This window comes from Sitodiplosis mosellana, unplaced genomic scaffold (assembly GCF_009176505.1).
Source record: "Sitodiplosis mosellana isolate CC-2019 unplaced genomic scaffold, AAFC_SMos_1.0 Smas_scaffold_6162, whole genome shotgun sequence".
NCBI lineage: Eukaryota > Metazoa > Arthropoda > Insecta > Diptera > Cecidomyiidae > Sitodiplosis > Sitodiplosis mosellana.
Genome location: NW_022601403.1, coordinates 2,219,213 through 2,237,446, shown reverse-complemented (window position 1 = coordinate 2,237,446; position 18,234 = coordinate 2,219,213). Strand labels below are relative to the sequence as shown.

At 37.6% G+C, this 18,234-nt stretch overlaps 3 protein-coding genes across 3 annotated transcripts; 2 read left to right on the top strand and 1 right to left on the bottom strand.

Annotated features, from left to right (window-relative positions):
* Positions 1-817: 817 nt before the first annotated feature.
* Positions 818-2,857, bottom strand: LOC129574317 (zinc finger protein OZF-like). The gene is made up of 2 exons (XM_055456148.1): positions 2,786-2,857; positions 818-2,361 (listed from the first exon to the last, which is right to left on the bottom strand). The coding sequence occupies exon 2, from the start codon at positions 2,346-2,348 to the stop codon at positions 1,209-1,211; it is 1,140 nt and encodes a 379-aa protein (XP_055312123.1). The 5' UTR covers positions 2,349-2,361; positions 2,786-2,857; the 3' UTR covers positions 818-1,208.
* A 730-nt stretch (positions 2,858-3,587) lies between these two features.
* LOC129574446 (zinc finger protein 436-like) lies at positions 3,588-4,824 on the top strand. The gene has a single exon (XM_055456497.1). The coding sequence runs from the start codon at positions 3,595-3,597 to the stop codon at positions 4,822-4,824; it is 1,230 nt and encodes a 409-aa protein (XP_055312472.1). The 5' UTR covers positions 3,588-3,594.
* A 5,150-nt stretch (positions 4,825-9,974) lies between these two features.
* Positions 9,975-11,677, top strand: LOC129574445 (zinc finger and SCAN domain-containing protein 12-like). Its single transcript, XM_055456496.1, has 3 exons — positions 9,975-9,982; positions 10,429-11,050; positions 11,438-11,677. The coding sequence occupies exons 1-3, from the start codon at positions 9,975-9,977 to the stop codon at positions 11,675-11,677; spliced, it is 870 nt and encodes a 289-aa protein (XP_055312471.1).
* The last annotated feature ends 6,557 nt before the right edge of the window (positions 11,678-18,234 follow it).

Below are 18,234 nucleotides of genomic sequence, written 5' to 3'. Positions count from 1 at the left end.
GCTGCGTACGTCGATTGAGTGTGACGTGATCGAACGCAGTTTGTGTGTATAAGTGAGACTGTGTGGCTTACTATATGAAAGTGACAGCTTCCAATTCGATTTTATTCGCTTCGTTCCAAATGTTCAATTGTCATTCCGACTGGAATTCATGTTTGCACATAATTGTTGGAAAGTCAAATGATGACAGCAATGAAATGAAATGGGATAGACCACATTCATTGCAACGTACACATGCACACAACGAAATATCACGCCACATTTAGTTGACTTCAGTGTCAATTGATGCGCACTGGGAACTAAAACCTCTTTCGGTCGGTCAATTGTAAGAGAAATTAGCAAGCAGACATTTTCATTCACATTTTGAACGAAAAGTCGGACACACGATATTTGTAAGTATTAAAATGTTCTCAACAGCACTGTCATTAATTTTAAGGCAAAGAGTTTTAATTTAAAAAAATGGATGTTTCAACGAATGTATCTCTGCAACACACACATTGTACGTGTTTGTGCCATTCAGTCATGACATTGACGTTGTTCTACTTTTCTTTGCTTTTACATTTGACTTTCCCTTGCAATTTTCGTCTTCAGTAAACATGTTCCAAATAACAAATAACAAATAACAAATCACTTATCAGATTTTATTTCTTCTTCAAATTTTTCAATTATTCGACAGGTTGGCATTGGTTATGGATATGGATCCAGGCGAATATCAAAATGTAGAAGATTCTTTCAGAATAACGATTCGATAGCTTTTGAGTTTCATCACACTAATTGGATACTAATGAAGAATCATTTCTCAAATAAAACACCACATTGATTGGAATATTTGGAGAGTTTCATTTTATTTGCCCGTTGCTCTGAAGGTAATTCCTCACTGACATGAAGATAGCAGGGTGTCGATTATTTTAAATTCGAAATTTTATTCAATCTCATGTTTTTCTTCCTACAAACGATGAAATTAATTTATTTTCGATTAAAATCGTTGTACTTCTGGATATTTTGATCAATGTTGGAATTTATACCGAAATGAAGCTAGAAGTTCGGTGTTTGTTGTCGTCTTCATGGAATAGTTTTGATTCAAATGATACTACTGGACCGTAGAATACTGTAATGCCTCCTTATTTCGTTGAACGATGACGCCTTTTCATATGAATAATGGCGTTGATTTTCTGTACAAAACGCGCCTTGCACGATTTGCAATGGAACGGCTATTTGCGCGTGTGATGCGCTCGCATGTGATTTCGTAGATTGGTTGTATGTATCTTGAAAACTTTGCAAATGTAACACTGATGCTGACGATGGCCGCAGATCTTTTCATGAGCTGTTTTATCCTCTTCCATTGTGAATCCCCGGCGACACTTGAAACATCTGAATGGGAATTGATCGCGATGGGTGGCTAAATGTTGATTGAGATGGCCCTTTTGGATGAATTTCTTCCCGCATATTTTACATTGAAATTGATGTTCGCCGGTGTGTTTTGCGTGCATGTGGCTCTTCAGATTGACTTTGTGGAAATTTTTGAATTCGCAGAGATAACATTCGAATCGACGTTGATCGCAGCGCTTTTCATGCGATTGTTTGGCCTCTTCTTGAGCGAATCGTTGCCCACATTTCAGACAAGAAAGGGGAAGATCATCAGAGTGAGTTCGCAAGTGAACATTCAAATTGTATTTCCGTGCAAATGATTTGGAACAAACGGGGCATTCGAATTGCTTTTCTCCGCTGTGGGTTTTCTTGTGTTGAATCATGTTGCTTTTGCATGCAAAACTTTTCGAACAATCTTCGCATTTGTGAGGCTTGTCGCCTGTGTGAATGCGAATGTGTCTGGTGAGATTCCCTTTCTGCGATGCAACATAACCACACACGTGACACTGGTGCTCCGTTCGTTTCTTTGGCGCCTCATTCCTCGGAATATTCCGTTTGTTTTGCTTTCTCGATCCATCCTGTCTCTTTCCCTTTGCGCCCGAATTTAGTCCCTTGCAAGTGAAGTTTGGTTCACCACCTTGATCACCATGAGCATTTGGCTCATTTCCATACGATCCTGAATGCGCTGAAAAGCCTTTCCCTTTTTCTGGCTTCTCTTCTTCACACTTCACCTCCTCTTTCACACCATCCAAATGAAAGTGGCGATCAGAATCCGATTCAGACTCGTCCACTGATTCGATGTGCGATGTCGCAGTCTCTGCATCTGCTTCCAATCTTTCATTCGATCGTGCTACCAAACCAAATTCATTGCCTTCCGATGGTTCCTCCTTGATGTCTGGCTCTTGTTTGATTTCCACTTCAGAACTGTTTGGTTTACGTTTCACACGACCATCCGAAGTACCTTCGCCTGGATCCATATCCATAGCCAATGCCAATCTGTCGAACAATCAAAGAAAATGTGATAGAGAAGTGAGATTTGGCAGTTCTGAAGTTCATTTTATTGGAAGAACTAAATGTGCATTGGAAATATATAAAAAAAAACTAAAATTGAGAATGGAAAACAACAACTATCGTCTCACTGTACGACAATGTCTACCGAAATGTCAAGCAAAATGGTTGCTGTGTTGTACTTTCGTAGAACATTATCGAAGAAACCAGAACAACTGGTGATAAATGGCAAATAGTGAAGGATTTCAGCCAATCGAGTATTTCCAACCAAAATGAAATTGTCTGACATTGAATGTGAGAATAAAACACTTTCTAATGAAAATCTATTCAATGAATATTTCATTGAAGATTTCTCTTTTTTTCTGCAAAAATACTGACTTTGAGATTGCAAAGAGATGTTTCAAGCACTTACTTTGGGTATTTTTTTCGTTTGCCAATTGAAATGAGTACGTGTTGTTGTGTGTTTCTCCTTTGAATGACCGACACAAGTGCTGTGTTCGTCGATGGAGTGTGGCGTGATCGAATGCTGTTTGTGTGTAGAGGTGAGTCTGTGTTGCTCACTAAGAAGGTGACAGCTTCCAATTCGATTTCATTCACATAAGAAGGATTTATGATGATCCCAAATGGATTTCTACTAAATTGAGATATTTATTCATGATTTGGAGCTGTTTTCATTTGTTGTGATTTTCATTTCTTGCCATTGGACAAATAATTTCTAGAATAATACCGCTTAAAATAGCGGAATGCAATTGTATTGGAATGTAGTCGAAAAGGGGCCCCAGATGTCAATGTTCGTTCAGTGAGACAAACACATACACTGACACAAATAATGAAATATCACGCCACTTTCAGTTGACGTTTAGCTGTTGACGTTTAGATGATAATTGGTGCGTAGTAGAAACGAAAACCACTTTCGGTCGGTCATTCTCGGGAGAAATTGGCAAACAGACAGTTTTGTTAACATTTGGCACAAAAAGTAGGATACACGAAATTTGTAAGTATTAAAATTTGTTGAGCACAAACGACACGAAGTTACTTCACTATAACAATTTGATTTCCCTTCGCTTATGTCTTGTGCAATTGGTTTTTTCCATTACTATTGCTTATTGCGCTCATCACCAAAAATGTTCGCAATTAAAAGAAAAAACATCAAAACTGTCCGATTAAATTTTTGTTGCGTCGGTTTTTTCCTTTTTTCCTTTCGACAGACTGGCATTGGTTATGGATATGGATCCAGGCGAAGGTACTTCGGATGGTCGTGTAAGGCGTAAAGCAAACAAAATCGAAGTGGAAATCAAACAAGAGCCAGAAATCAAGGAGGAACCATCGGAAGGCAATGAATTTGGTTTGGTGACAGGATGGAATGAAAGATTTGCATCAGACGCAACGACTGCGACATCGAACGTTGAATTGGTGGACGAGTCAGAGAATGAATTTGATTCAAATGATGTGAAAGAGGAAGTGAAGTGTGAAGAAGAGAAGTCAGATAAATGGAAAGATTCATCAGCTAACTTAGAGTCGAGTGAAAATGTTTCAAATGCTCGTGGTGATCAAAATGATGAGCCAGTGGTCGAATCAAATGTCAATCGCAAGGGACTAAATTCGGGCGTAAAGGGAAAAAGACGCGATGGTTCAAGAAAACAGACCAAACGAACTATTCCAAGGAATAAGGCGGCGAAGAAACGAAAGGAGCACAAGTGTCATGTGTGCGGTTATGTTACATCACAGAAATGGCGTCTCATCAGACACATTCGTATTCACACAGGCGAGAGGCCATACAAATGTGATGAATGTTCGAAAAGCTTCGCACAAAAAAGTGACTTGATTCGGCACAAGAAAACCCACAGCGGAGAAAAGCAATTCGAATGCCACGTTTGTCTCAAATCATTTGCACAGAAACAACATTTGAATGTTCACTTGCGAACTCACTTTGATGAGCTTCCTTACTCTTGTCTGAAATGTGGCCAACGATTTGCCGGAGAAGAGGCCAAACAATTGCATGAAAAGCGCTGCAAACATCGCCAATACGAATGTTATCTCTGCGACTACAAGTGTTTCGCCAAACACTGTTTGAAAGACCACATGCAAGCAAAACACACCGGCGAACATCGATTCCAATGTGAAATATGTGGGAAGAAATTCATCTACAGAAATCATTTCAGTCAACATTTGGCTATCCATAGCGATCAATTCCCATTCGGATGCAGCAAGTGTCGCCGAGGGTTCACGATAGAAGATGACAAGATTGCACATGAAAATGTCTGCCGTTGTCGTCAGTATCAATGTTACATTTGCGAAGCTTTCAACCAGCGGAAAGGCCATCTACGAAATCACAAGCGTGTTCATCACACAGGTGAAAAGCCGTTCCATTGCAAGTGGTGCGACAAGTGTTTCATTCGAAAGTACGAAGTCGAAAAGCACATGAAACGTATTCACTGTTCGAAAAAATAATACTCAGGACGATAGCAACTGTTCTATTCCTGTTGAATAAACTCTTTCTTTTCCTTCTGATAATTGAATTTTTTTACTTCATCCGTTGATTAAGACTTTGAGAAGCCAATATCTTTGTTCTTTCAATAGACTGATTCAATAAAGATCTGAAATGTAATTTTTTGTAGAAGATTATTTTGTGTTCGCTCTTGCCTTTTGATCGACTTCATTCCAACTCTCCAGAAGTAAGTATAGTACAAGAACAAGAGGTCAGTTGCTTACTTCATAACTTTGAGCCAAAATAAAAAAACCATCAATTTTAATCGGAATTATGGGAACGGATTCAATTTGCATCAAAACATAGAAGATTCCTCCAGAATAGCGATTCGATCGCTTTTGAATTTCATCGAGGTCAAGTCCTGATTGGATGTCAGAGAAGAATCGTTTCTGAAACCATATGGATTGAAGTGTTCAGAGAGTTCCATTTTATTAATTTCACATTGATAATGAAGATGTATTGTGGACATGATGAAAATCTTAAGGTTTTATTATTTTCAATTTTTGCACATTGTATTTCGAAATACTGTCATCAGAATAAGAATTGGTCACAAAAGGCCAGTCAAATTGTGTTTGTTATTTTGCACATGAAATAATTTTGATTCAAATAATACTAGATGACCGTAGAGTACCGTAGAGTTCTGCCATATCACCTTATTTCATCAAACGATGACGCCGTTTCATATGGGCGTTGGCGTTGCTTTTGTGTGAAAAACGTGCTTTGCACCACTTGCAATGGAACGGCTTTTCTCCTGTGTGATTCACTCGCATGTGATATCGTAGATTGGTTGTTTGTATCTTGAAAACATTGCAAATGTACTGATACTGACGACGGCCGCAGATCTTTTCATGTGCTGCTTTATCCTCTTCTTTTGTGAATGCCAGGTGACACTTGCTGCATTCGAATAGGTATTGATTGCGATGAGTGGCCAAATGTTGATTGAGATCACCTCTATGGATGAATTTATTCCCGCATATTTCACATTGAAATCGATGTTCGCCGATGTGTTTTGCTTGCATGTGGCTTTTCAGGTTGCCTTTGGCAAAACATTTGTATTCGCAGAGATAACATTCGTATCGACGATGTTTGCAGCGTTTTTCATGCGATTCCATGTCTTCACCGCTGGCAAATCGTTGGCCACATTTCAAACAAGAATAAGGAAGCTCATCGGCATGAGATCGCAAGTGACGATTTAAATGGATTTTTTGGACGAATGACTTGGAGCAAACAGAGCATTCGAATAGCTTATCTCCGCTGTGGATTTTCTTATGCCGAATCAAGTTGCTTTTATGTGCAAAATTTTTCGAACAATCGTTGCATTTGTATGGCTTGTCGCCTTTGTGAATACGAATGTGTGTGGCGAAATTCCCTTTATGCGATGTAACATAACCGCAAACATGACACTTGTGCTGCTTCCGTTTCTTTGCCGCCTTATTCTTCGGAATCTTCCGTTTGTTCTTCTTTCTCGACCAATCACGTTTTTTTCCTTTGCCACTTGAATTGAGTCTCTTGCGATTCACTGGCTTATCACCTTGATCACCACAAGAATTTGGATCTGAAGAATCTTTTCCTTCTTCTGGTTTCCCTTCTTCGAATTTCACTTCTTCTTTCACATCATTCAAATCAAAGTCCAGAATAAAATCCTCTCTGGACTCGTCCATCAATTCAACGTTGGATGTCGTATTCGCTGCCAATCCTTCATTTGAACGCGTAACCAAACCAAATTCACAGCCATCCGTCGATTCTTCCTTGATGATCTTTCCGTCTGGCTCTTGTTTTATTCCCAATTCGACGTTGTTTGCTTTACGCCTAACACGACCATCCGAAGTACCTTCGCCTGGATCCATATCCATAACCAATGCTAGCCTGTCAAAGCTATCTAAATCAAACCAAAATAATGAATTTGTTGGGTTCAACCAAAGACACAATTGATTCTTTACATAAATCTGGCATTTATGCTATTCAGTGCCCCGTTTGTATGTGTGAATACATTGGACAAACGAAACGTAACATTTCAGTTCGTTTCCGTGAACATTGTTTGTGCATAAAAAACAAACAGGGCTACCGCTCTGCCTTAGCATTACATGCATTGACCAGCGGTCATTTGAATATCGACATAAGCAACTTACGGCTGGTGAAAGAGATAGGCGACGCGCGCAAATTGGACGCATACGAAAGTTACTTTATTCAGAGGAGCAACAACGCATTGAATCTGGATAACGGGAACATCGAGTCAAATTTTCTGTCTCGTTTGCTATGATGCTACACCGACCGATATTTTTACGTGACAACCGACGACTTTTCTGTTTAGTCGTGATGCTGATGATGGTGCGATAGTACCGAAATGCATTCAAGGTACTCTTTTCAAATTCTTTTGTTTTAAATGAATTGAAAATATTGAATTAGTGAAAACAATAAGGTGTGATTCAATTGTTTGCTGACATTCATGTCAAATATCTGAATATGTCAATTGAAACATTTTTAACTAATTAAGTGCTGCCATCCAATGAAAACTGTACAGATCTAAAATGTAAGTTATTTCGTCCTAGATTATTTCTCATTCGATTTAGACCGCCTTTCAATCGAGGTCATTCTAACTCTCCAAATGTGAGTACAAGGATAAAAGCTTAGTGGTTTGCTTGAGTCGGCATGAATTGTGTACGAGACGATACTTGAGACTCTAAAAAATCAATCTTTTCTATTTAAATTTTATAAAAATTTCATTGTTTCGTATGTTGTTACCGGTTGCTACAAAATATCCAAGTATATAATACAAAAATTGGTCATCGCTAAATTCGTGTAGATTATTACGATCGCCTACATCATAATAAAATGAGTCAAAATAAAAAACTTCCAATGTTAATCGGAGTTATAGGAACGGTTTCAATTTGCATCATCAAAATATAGAAGATTCCTCCCGAATAGCGGTCGCTTTTGAACTTCACCGGGGTCAGGTACTGATGAGATGTCAGAAAAGAATAATTTCTCAAAGAATAAACCATATGGATTGAAGTTTCTAGAGAGTTCCATTTCATTTGCTCATTGCGGTGGAGTTAATTGATACACATTGATAATGAAGATGTACCTATTGTGTCTTAGGCTTGTGTCCAATTCAAAGATTTATTCAATTTAAGGTTTTTTTTATTAACATGATAAAAATCGAAAGATTCAATTAATTATTATCAATTTAATTCATTGTATTTCAAAATACTTTCATCAAAGTGAGAATTGGTCACAAAATAAGGCCAGTCAAATGGTTTTTGTTATTTTCCCCCGGAAATAGTGTTGAATCAAATGATAGAAGATGACTGTAGAATACTGTAGAGTTCTGCCATTACCTCCTTATTTCATCAAACGATGACGCCGTTTCATATGGACGTTGGCGTTGCTTTTGTGTAAAAAACGCGCTTTGCACCACTTGCAATGGAATGGCTTTTCACCCATGTGATGCGCTCGCATTTGAAATCGTAGATTGGTTGTATGTAGCTTGAAAACATTGCAAATGTAACATCGATACTGACGACGGCCGCAGATCTTCTCGTGTGCTGTTTTATCCTCTTCCATTGCGAATCCTCGACGACACTTGCTGCATTCGAATGGGAATTGATCGCGATGAGTTGCCAAATGTTCATTGAGATGACCTTTGTGGATGAATTTCTTTCTGCATATTTCACATTGAAATCGATGTTCACCTTGGAATCTTCTGTTTGTTCTGCTTTTTTGATCCGTCACACTTTTTCCCTTTGCCACTTGGGTTGAGTCTCTTGCGACTGGCGTTTAATTGTACCATTGGCTCATCATTTTGACCAACACGAGCATTTGTTTCATTTCCATTCGGGACCGAATTTGGTGAAGAATCTTTTCCTTTTCTTGTCTTCTCTCCTTTGCACTTCACCTCCTCTTTTACACCATTCAAATCAAAATCCGATTTGGACTCGTCCACCAATCCGATGTTCAATGTCGCAGTTGTTGTATCTGCTCCAAATCTTTCACTCAAACGTGTTACCAAGCCGAATTCACTTCCATCCGTCGGTTCTTCCTTGATGTTTGGCTCTTGTTTAATTTCCACTTCGATGCTGTTTGCTTTACGCTTTACACGACCATCCAAAGTACCTTCGCCTGGATCCATATCCATGACCAATGCTAGCCTGCCAAACGATCAAAGAAAATGTGATGAAGAAAGGAAATTTGTCAGATCAGAAGATTTTTCCATTGGTAGAACTAAATATGCATTAGAAATATAAAAGCAACTGAAATTGAGACTGAAAAACTCAGAGCTCTCGTTTCACTAATATTCACTACTGATTAAAATGTCAAGCAAAATGGTGTGGCTGTGTTATTCATTCACAAAACATTGCGAAAGAAATCAAAACAAATGCTGACAAATAGTGTAATTCAATAGGAAAGGAATTCCGCTGGAAGAATATTTCCAATGAGCATGTAAATCTTTGTGCAACAAAGAAGGAACTTTGAATTCTCCTACAAAATATTGGATAATGCTATCAAGTTGGAAACAATGAAATTCACTGACTCTATTGAACATGAATCTATGGACGGAGGTGAATCAGTTTCTAATGAAACTTCAATGAATGACATTTTTATCGAAATATCCTGAATTTAAAATGGCAAAAATGTATTCTGGGCACTTACTTTATGTTTTTTCGGCGATGAAAACTAGTACGTGTTGTTATGTGTTTCTGCTTTGAATGGCCGACACAAAGTGGTTGAGTAGCATTGAGTGCTGCGTATGTCGTTTGAAGGAGGCGTGATCGAACGCTGTTTGTATAGGTGAGCCTGTGTTGTTTACGAAGGTGACGGCTTCGAAAGCCAATTCATCCACTTCGTTTCAAATGTTCAACTGTCATTCCGACTGGAATTCAAGTTTGCAATCCATATTTCGAAACAAAGTTCGTCATCAGACGAATTTTCGACAATTCCAAATAAATTTCCACCAAATTGAACAATTATTTAGAAAAAAATGTTTGATTTGGAGCTGTTTTCATTTATTTTACTATTTTTGCCAGTGAATGTGTCCGAATTGAATTCCACATGAATGTTGCCAACTTAAAAACGTGCAATGGAATTGTATTGGAATGAAATAAGCAAGAGCCTAATGTCCTTGTAACGCACACATGCACACAACGAAATATCAGGCCATACTAAGTTGACGTTCAACTCCGGTGTCGATTCGTGTGCATTAGAAAAGAATTCCTCTTATTGTTAGTCATTTGTAGGAGAAATAAATAAGCGGACATTTTTCTTCACGTGTTGCACGAACAGTCGGACACACGATATTTGTAAGTATTCAGACGTAAATGCATTGAATTTAGAACGAATCGAGTGGATTTGTTCATTGTTTCAATTTGTGCAACGCGACTTGTGCCATAGACACTGTTCGTGCCTTTTTTGCATTGACCTGCGCCGTGTCAGAATTATTCTTTTTTCGCTGACATGAAAAAATAAAATCTTCCGCAAATGAATTCTACAGCAATGATATTCTCAATCAAAAAATCTGACAGTTCAAAAGATCTCATTCCTTAATCATATTTTCTTCGATTGTTTGACAGATTGGCATTGGTTATGGATATAGATCCGGACGAAGGTACTTCGGATGGTCGTGTAAAGCGTAAAGCAAACAACATCGAAGTCGAAATCAAACAAGAGCCAGACATTAAGGAGGAACCATCGGATGGCAATGAATTTGGTTTGGTCACACGTTCAAATGAAAGATTTGGAGCAGGTGTAGCGACTGTCACATTGCACATTGAATTGGTGGACGAGTCTGAATCGGATTTTGAGTTTGAGTCTGATTTAAATGGTGTGAAAGTGGAGGTGAAGTGCGAAGAAACGAAGTCCGGAGAAAATTCATCAACGAATTCGGGCTCGAATGGAAATGAACCAAATGCGCATGGACGTCAAGGTGATGGGCCAATGGTCCAATCAAACGTCATTCGCACGAGACTCAATTCAAACGTAAATGGAAAGAAGCGCGATGGTTCAAGAAAACAGAACGAACGGAAGATACCGAGGAACAAGGCGGCAAAGAAACGAACGGAGAACAAGTGTCATGTGTGCGGTTATGTTACAACTCGAAAAGCGGATCTCACAAGACACCTTCGTATTCACACAGGTGACAAGCCGTACAAATGCGAAGAATGTTCAAAAAGATTCACACAAAAAGGCACCTTGGTTCGGCACAAGATCATCCACAACAGAGAGAACCAATTTGAATGCTCTGTTTGTTCCAAATCATTTGCATGGGAACATCATTTGAATGTTCACCTGCGAACTCATGCCGATGATCTTCCTTATTCTTGTCTGAAATGAGGCCAACGATTTGCCAGCGGTGAGGCCAGGCAATCACATGAAAAACGCTGCAAACATCGTCGATACGAATGTTATCTCTGCGAATACGAATGTTTTGCCAACGGCAATCTAAAACGCCACATGCAAGCAAAACACACCGGTGACCGTCAATTCCAATGTGAAATATGCGGAAAGAAATTCATCCACAAAGGTCATCTCAATCAACATTTAGCTACCCATCGCGATCAATTCCCATTTCGGTGCATCAAGTGTCGTCGAGGATTAGCAAAAGAAGAGGATAAAGTAGCACACGAGAAGATTTGTCGCTGTCGTCAATATCAATGTTACATTTGCAAAGTTTTCAAGTCGAAAACAACCAATCTACGAAATCACATGCGGATGCATCACACGGGAGAGAAGCCGTTCCATTGCAAGTGGTGTGCCAAGTGTTTCATTCAAAAGCACGAAGCCGAAAAACACATGAATCGTATCCACCGTTCCAAAAAATGATGCTATGGGCAATACCATCTGCTCAATTTTTTGAATAAACTCTTTATTTTTCTAGCTATATTTTTACTTCATTCATTGATTAGAGTTCTGAAAAGCCAATACCTTTGTTCTTTCAATAGACTGATTCAATAAAGATCCATAAATTAATGATTATTTTGTATTCGCTCTGGCACTTGAGTTTTAATTGAGTTTATTCCAACTGTCCAGATGTATTGTGTCTTACGCTTGTTTCCAATCCAAAGATTTCAAAGATTCAATGTTTTTTCTTTAACGTGATAAAAAAAATCTATTAGTTTTGAATTAAATTCATTTTATTTTGGAATATTTTCATCAAAGTTAGAATTGGTCATGAAATGAAGGCAGTCAATTGGTGTTTGTTATTTTGCCCAGGCGATTGTTTTGGTTCAAATAGATAGATGACCGCAGAATACTACCGAACCTCCTCATTTCATCAAACGATGATGCCGTTTCATATGGGCGTTGGCGTTGCTTTTGTGTGAAAAACGCGCTTTGCACCACTTGCAATGGAACGGCTTCTCTCCCGTGTGATTTCGTAGATTGGTTGTTTTCGACTTGAAAACATTGCAAATGTGACATTGATACTGACGACGAGCGCAAATCTTCTCGTGTGCTGTTTTATCCTCTTCTCTTGCGAATCCTCGGTGACACTTGATGCATCGAAATGGCAATTGATCGCGATGAGTTGCCAAATGTTGATTGAGATCACCTCTATGGATGAATTTATTCCCGCATATTTCACATTGAAATCGATGTTCGCCGATGTGTTTTGCTTGCATGTGACGTTTCTGATCGTATTTGGCAAAACGTTTGTATTCGCAGAGATAACATTCGTATCGACGTCGTTTGCAGCGCTTCTCATGCGATTTCTTGGCTTCATCGCTGGCAAATCGTTGGCCACATTTCAGACAAGAATGGGGAAGCTCATCAGAGTGAGTTCGCAAATGATTGTTCAAAACGGATTTTAGTATGAATGACTTAGAACAAACAGAGCATTCGAATGGTTTTTTCTCGGCTGTGGATTCGCTTATGACATTTCAAAGAGCCTTTTTGTGCGAAACTTTTCGAACAGTCGTCGCATTTGTACGGCTTGTCGCCTGTGTGAGTACGAATGTGTCTGGTGAGATCCGCTTTTCGAGTTGTTGCATAACCGCAAACATGACACTTGTGCTCCGTTCGTTTCTTCGCCGCCTTATTCCTTGGAATCTTCTGTTTGTTCTGCTTTTTTGATCCATCGCTTCTCTTCCCTGCGCTTCTCGAATTGAGTCTCATGTGACTGATGTTCGGTTCGACCATTGTTTCACCAACATGGGCATTTGGCTCATTACCATTCGAGCCCGAATTTGCTAAAGAATCTTTTCTTTGTTTTGCTTTCTCTCCTTCACACTTCACTTCCCCTTTCACATCATTCAAATCAATGTCGAGATCAAAATCCGATTCAGACTCTTCCATCCAACAACAGGAAACTATACCTACTTTTTCTTGACCAACAACAAGATATTTGACAAAGAGGGCGCTTTCTTATGGAACTTTCTATGTACAGCTGTTGGTGCCCTCTTTGGTATGTTTTAAGAACTAAGAAAGTTTCCTATCATTGCTTCCATCAATTCGATGTGTGATGTCGCAGTTGTTGTATCTGCTCCAAATCCATCATTCAAACGTGTCACCAAAGCAAATTCATTGCCATCCGATGGTTCTTCCTTGATGTCTGGCTCTTGTTTGATTTCCACTTCGATGTTGTTTGTTTTACGCCTTATACGACCATCTGATGTACCTTCGCCTGGATCCATATCCATAACCAATGCCAATCTGTCAAGTATCAAATAACCGGAGAAAATGTGATAAAGAAATGAGATTAGTTCAGAACTTTTTTCATTAGTTATTTAGTTCAATTATTTAGTGCATTGGAAATATAAAAACCGCTCAAATTGGAACTGAAGCTGTCGTCCCATTAAAATTCAATACTCATTAAAATGTCAAGCGAAATGGCGTGGCTGTTTTATTCATTTACAAAACATCACCAAAGAAACCAGAACAAATGTTGACAAAATGTTTCCAATGAAAATGTAATGAATATTTGACTGAATTCTTTTTTATTGAAAAATCCTAAGTTTAAAATTGCAAAAACACATTTTACTTTTCCGTACACAACGTGTCAAGGGAAAGTATAGGAATTGGTCCCGAAAACTTTTTTCGCCAAATTAGCTTAGATCATCATAAAAACTCATGAAACGCGTAGAAAACGGCAACATGTCATGCGGTCTGGATGTCATACGGTCTGAGACACGATGTCGTAAAATAATGCGACAAGGGGTCTGACAAAATATTGTGTTATCAGACGACAAGGGGTCTGAGACACTACGACGGTTTTTTACCGTTACCTGGTCTGACGTTTTTGCGTCATTTGGTCTCAGGCACTAATTCAGAATAAAAGGGAATAAGTGACTCATTACGCTGAATCCCCGAACTTTTTTGTAATCCTTTTATGAAGGCTGATTTTAGTTTGGAATTTTAAAAGTAAATAAATGAAAGAAATAATTAAATGAAAATGACAGAAAGGAAATATTTATTCTCACTTTTTTATGAAGGTATACCTTGGTTATGAATGATTACCATATGCAGTGAAGAACCATTGACTTTGGTTCATATCAACGAGCTATATCCAGATGATCTCAAAAAACTGTGACATCTCACGGGATTTGAGGAGCTCTTCCGATCGAATATCATGCACAAAATTGAAAAAATGAGCCTTATTTACAACATTTTCACCTAAAACTCTATTGTAATTTTCCAATTTTGAGGTGGTTCGCTGTGGGACTGCATTCGCGTTGTGGTGTCTGAGACACGGCAACGTATTTCGCGCATAAAAAAAACGACGTTGTGTCTGAAACTTTCACGTCGCCGTGTCTGAAGAAATCAGACACGAATGCGCATAAAAAAAGGACATTGTGTCTGAGACACCATGACATCCAGACCGCATGACGTTCTGCCGTAGAAAACCACTTTTTGAGACACTTTTCCGTTCGTGTGCCGTCGTCGTTGTCGTCGTTGTCGTCGTTGTCGTCGTTGTCGTAGCTGTTTGTAAAAACGATAACTCAAAAAATAATTGAGATAATCAAAATCTGGAAATGCCAAAAGTTTTGTATCCAAAAAACTTAGTTTAAGTTCGAAGATGAGCCATTTTCGATTTGATCCAGGGGTACTTGCCCTAAGAAAAACCTCAAAAAATTGACACTTTTGTATGGGAGGTACCCGTAAATCGACTCTGATTGGCTCCAAACTTTCTGAGATTTCATTTTTTGGGAAAAAAATAAGATTCTGAAAGTTTGAAACCAATCGGAATCGATTTACGGGTACCTCCCATACAACTTTTTTGAAATTTTGACTAAAATTACATAAGCCATGAACTGTAGAGATTTGATACTCATGGCGCCCCCTACCCCCGTAGTCTCGCCGCAACTGTCAGATTCTGTCAGATTTGTAAAATACATTTTAAGTACCTATACAATTGAATAAACACCAACTGAAATGATTAGTTTAATATAATACGCATGGGTGCTTGCTATTACCGACTAATAAATTGTAAAATTTGAAAGAATAAATTCATTCGTTTTTTTGGAAAAATTCCGACAGTAAAACATAAATGATAAATCAATCTATGACGCATTCACTTTGAATACTAATGAACAAATCTCATTACTCCTGAATTACATTACCTTCTTTGGCAACGTTTGGAAACTTCGTGTAAACAATAATGGAGTATATCGACACTACATTTCTCGCTGTTATTAAGACATTTATTTCTGATAAATATTTTGAAATAAAAAGAAATACATTCTGTATCAAAATGTATTAAATTTAAAAACTTTGTTTTTATGCGTATGTACATAACATACATTGGGTATGAACCGGTATGAACAGCTGTAATGGCGGCCATTTTCCTTTTCACCGCTTTTGACAGTTCATATTCATATATATTACATGCCAGAGATCATTTTGCATTCTGTTTATTCATACGTTTTTCAGGAGTAATATAAATTTCATGTCAAAATAAAAATGTGATACCCAAAGCACGTTTTTGAATTCACTGTAGAACAATTTTATTTGCTAAGTTGACATGCAATTTTCATTTCTCTTGAATAATATACAAGCAAGCTAAATGATTTGAATAAATTTATATAGTCAAGAGCTTCATTTATTTTTAAATTCGGAATAAATAAATGAAACTAGAGTATTCAGAAGTAATGGAAATTTTCATGCAAATTGATTTATGTGTATTCCAACTTGATTTGTTTATTATATTTATTTTATTTTATTTCAATGATTATCACATCTTCAATGTGTCAAAAGGAAAATGGCTGCCACTACAGCAATATACAGCAATGGCGGTTCGTACTTAATGTGAGTTAAGTACGTACACAGAAAAACAAAGTTTTTAAATTTAATAAGAATGTTATTCATTTTTTTTAAATATATTTATTAAAATAAATAATATTAAGAATAAATAAATGCTTCAATAACATTGAAAATTCATTTAGTATTCGATTTTCTACCGAAGCAAATTCAATTTCATTTGGTTGATCGAAGTTACCAAATGTGTCAATGCATTTCAGGAGTAATGAGATTTGTTCATTGAGATTCAAAAGGGAATACGTTTGAAGTTTATCATTAGATTTCTACCGAAAAATTAAATGAATTTATTTTTTTCATGTGTATTTTTTACAATTTATTAGTCCAATGAATATATCATATTTTGAATTTATAAAATGTGGAAATTTAACAATTTATTAACACGGTCTTCCTAGCGTTCTCCAAATACTGTATTTAACGAAATTTAACCAGATTTAGAGATTACGAGAGATTACTTAAAATTCATGTGAGTTCGTAGTAATGACACTAGGTACACGTAGTCATGACACTAGGTACACGTAGTTACTCACAGTTCATGGCTTATAAAATTACCGATTTTTGGACAATTTTGTATGGGAGGTACCCGTTAATCGATTCTGATTGGCTTCAAACTTTCTGAGGTTTCATTTTTTGGAGAAAAAATAAGATTCCGAAAGTTTCATGTTGATCGCATTTGCAGAAGTTTGATTTTTTGTCCTCAATTTCGGCCGACATTTACTTGGAAAAATTTGAGGGCCAAAAACCAAACTTCTGCAAATGCAATCAACATGAAACTTTCAGAATCTTATTTTTTCTCCAAAAAATGAAACCTCAGAAAGTTTAAAGCCAATAAGAATCGGTTTACGGGTACCTCTCATACAAAATTGTCGAAGTTTTAGTTAAAGTGACCGATTTTTCACTTTATTTATATTATTATATTTTCACTGCCTTAATTTCAAGAAAATTCACAAAAAATAATCAAAAGTACCCCAAGAGAAACGGCCAATATGTTTATACGCTGTCTATCCGCCGAAAATGCACTACAATATATTCACGCTTATTGCACGCCGAATCGAATATATATTCTAGTGTATATTTGGCGTATTCTTCGGCGTGAAACATATTGAAACATATTCAGGCGCCCTCTGGTGGCCATGAATGCATTCGTTTATTCAATATGTTTCACGCTGAAGAATACACCGAATATACACTAGAATATATATTCAATTCGGCGTCCAATAAGCGTGTATATATTGTAGTGTATTTTCGGCGGATAGACAGCGTATAAACATATTGGCCGTTTCTCTTGGGACCTACGGACAACGCAGGCCAACGGTACGGAAAAGTTCGGGATTACCAATGTAATTCTTTTTATCGAGCACTTACTTTGGGTTTTTCCTGTTCGTCAATGAGAATGAGTTCGTGTTGTCGTGTGTTTCTCCCTTAAATGACCGCCGTAAAGTGGTTGTGTAGCATTGAGTGCTGCGTACGTCGATTGAGTGTGACGTGATCGAACAATTTTTGTGTGTATAGGTGAGTCCGTGTTGCTTACTTTGAAGGTGACAGCTTCCAATTCGATTTCATCCCTTTCGTTCCAAATGTTCAACTGTCATTCGACTGGAATTTGAGTTTGCAATTCACATTTCGAAACAGAATTCACAATTCACAATTCTGCTTTGATTAAGTACTCCAAAGAGATCTTTCGAGTATTTGAGCTATTAATTTGTGATTTGGAGCTGTTTTTAATAGTTTTGATTTTTTTTTTGCAACGGTTTTGAATGAAATTATATTCTTAAACATTGGAAAAATCAAATGATGACATCAATGGACTGAAATGGGATAGAACCTAATGTCAACCACGATCATTGTAACACACACGCACACATAACGAAATATCACGCCACATTTAGTTGACGTCAACCTTCGGTGTTAATTGTTACGCACTAGAAACGAAAACTTCTATCGATCGGTCAATTGTAAGAGAATTTAGCAAACAGACATTTTTCTTCATATATTGGTAAGTATTGAAAAGTTATATCGACATACATTGGCATGAATTTTAAGGCAGAGATTTTTAATTTAAAAAAAAATACATTTTTTCAACGAATCAAGCGTATTTCTGTCGAAAAACACATTGAAAGGTTTCACAA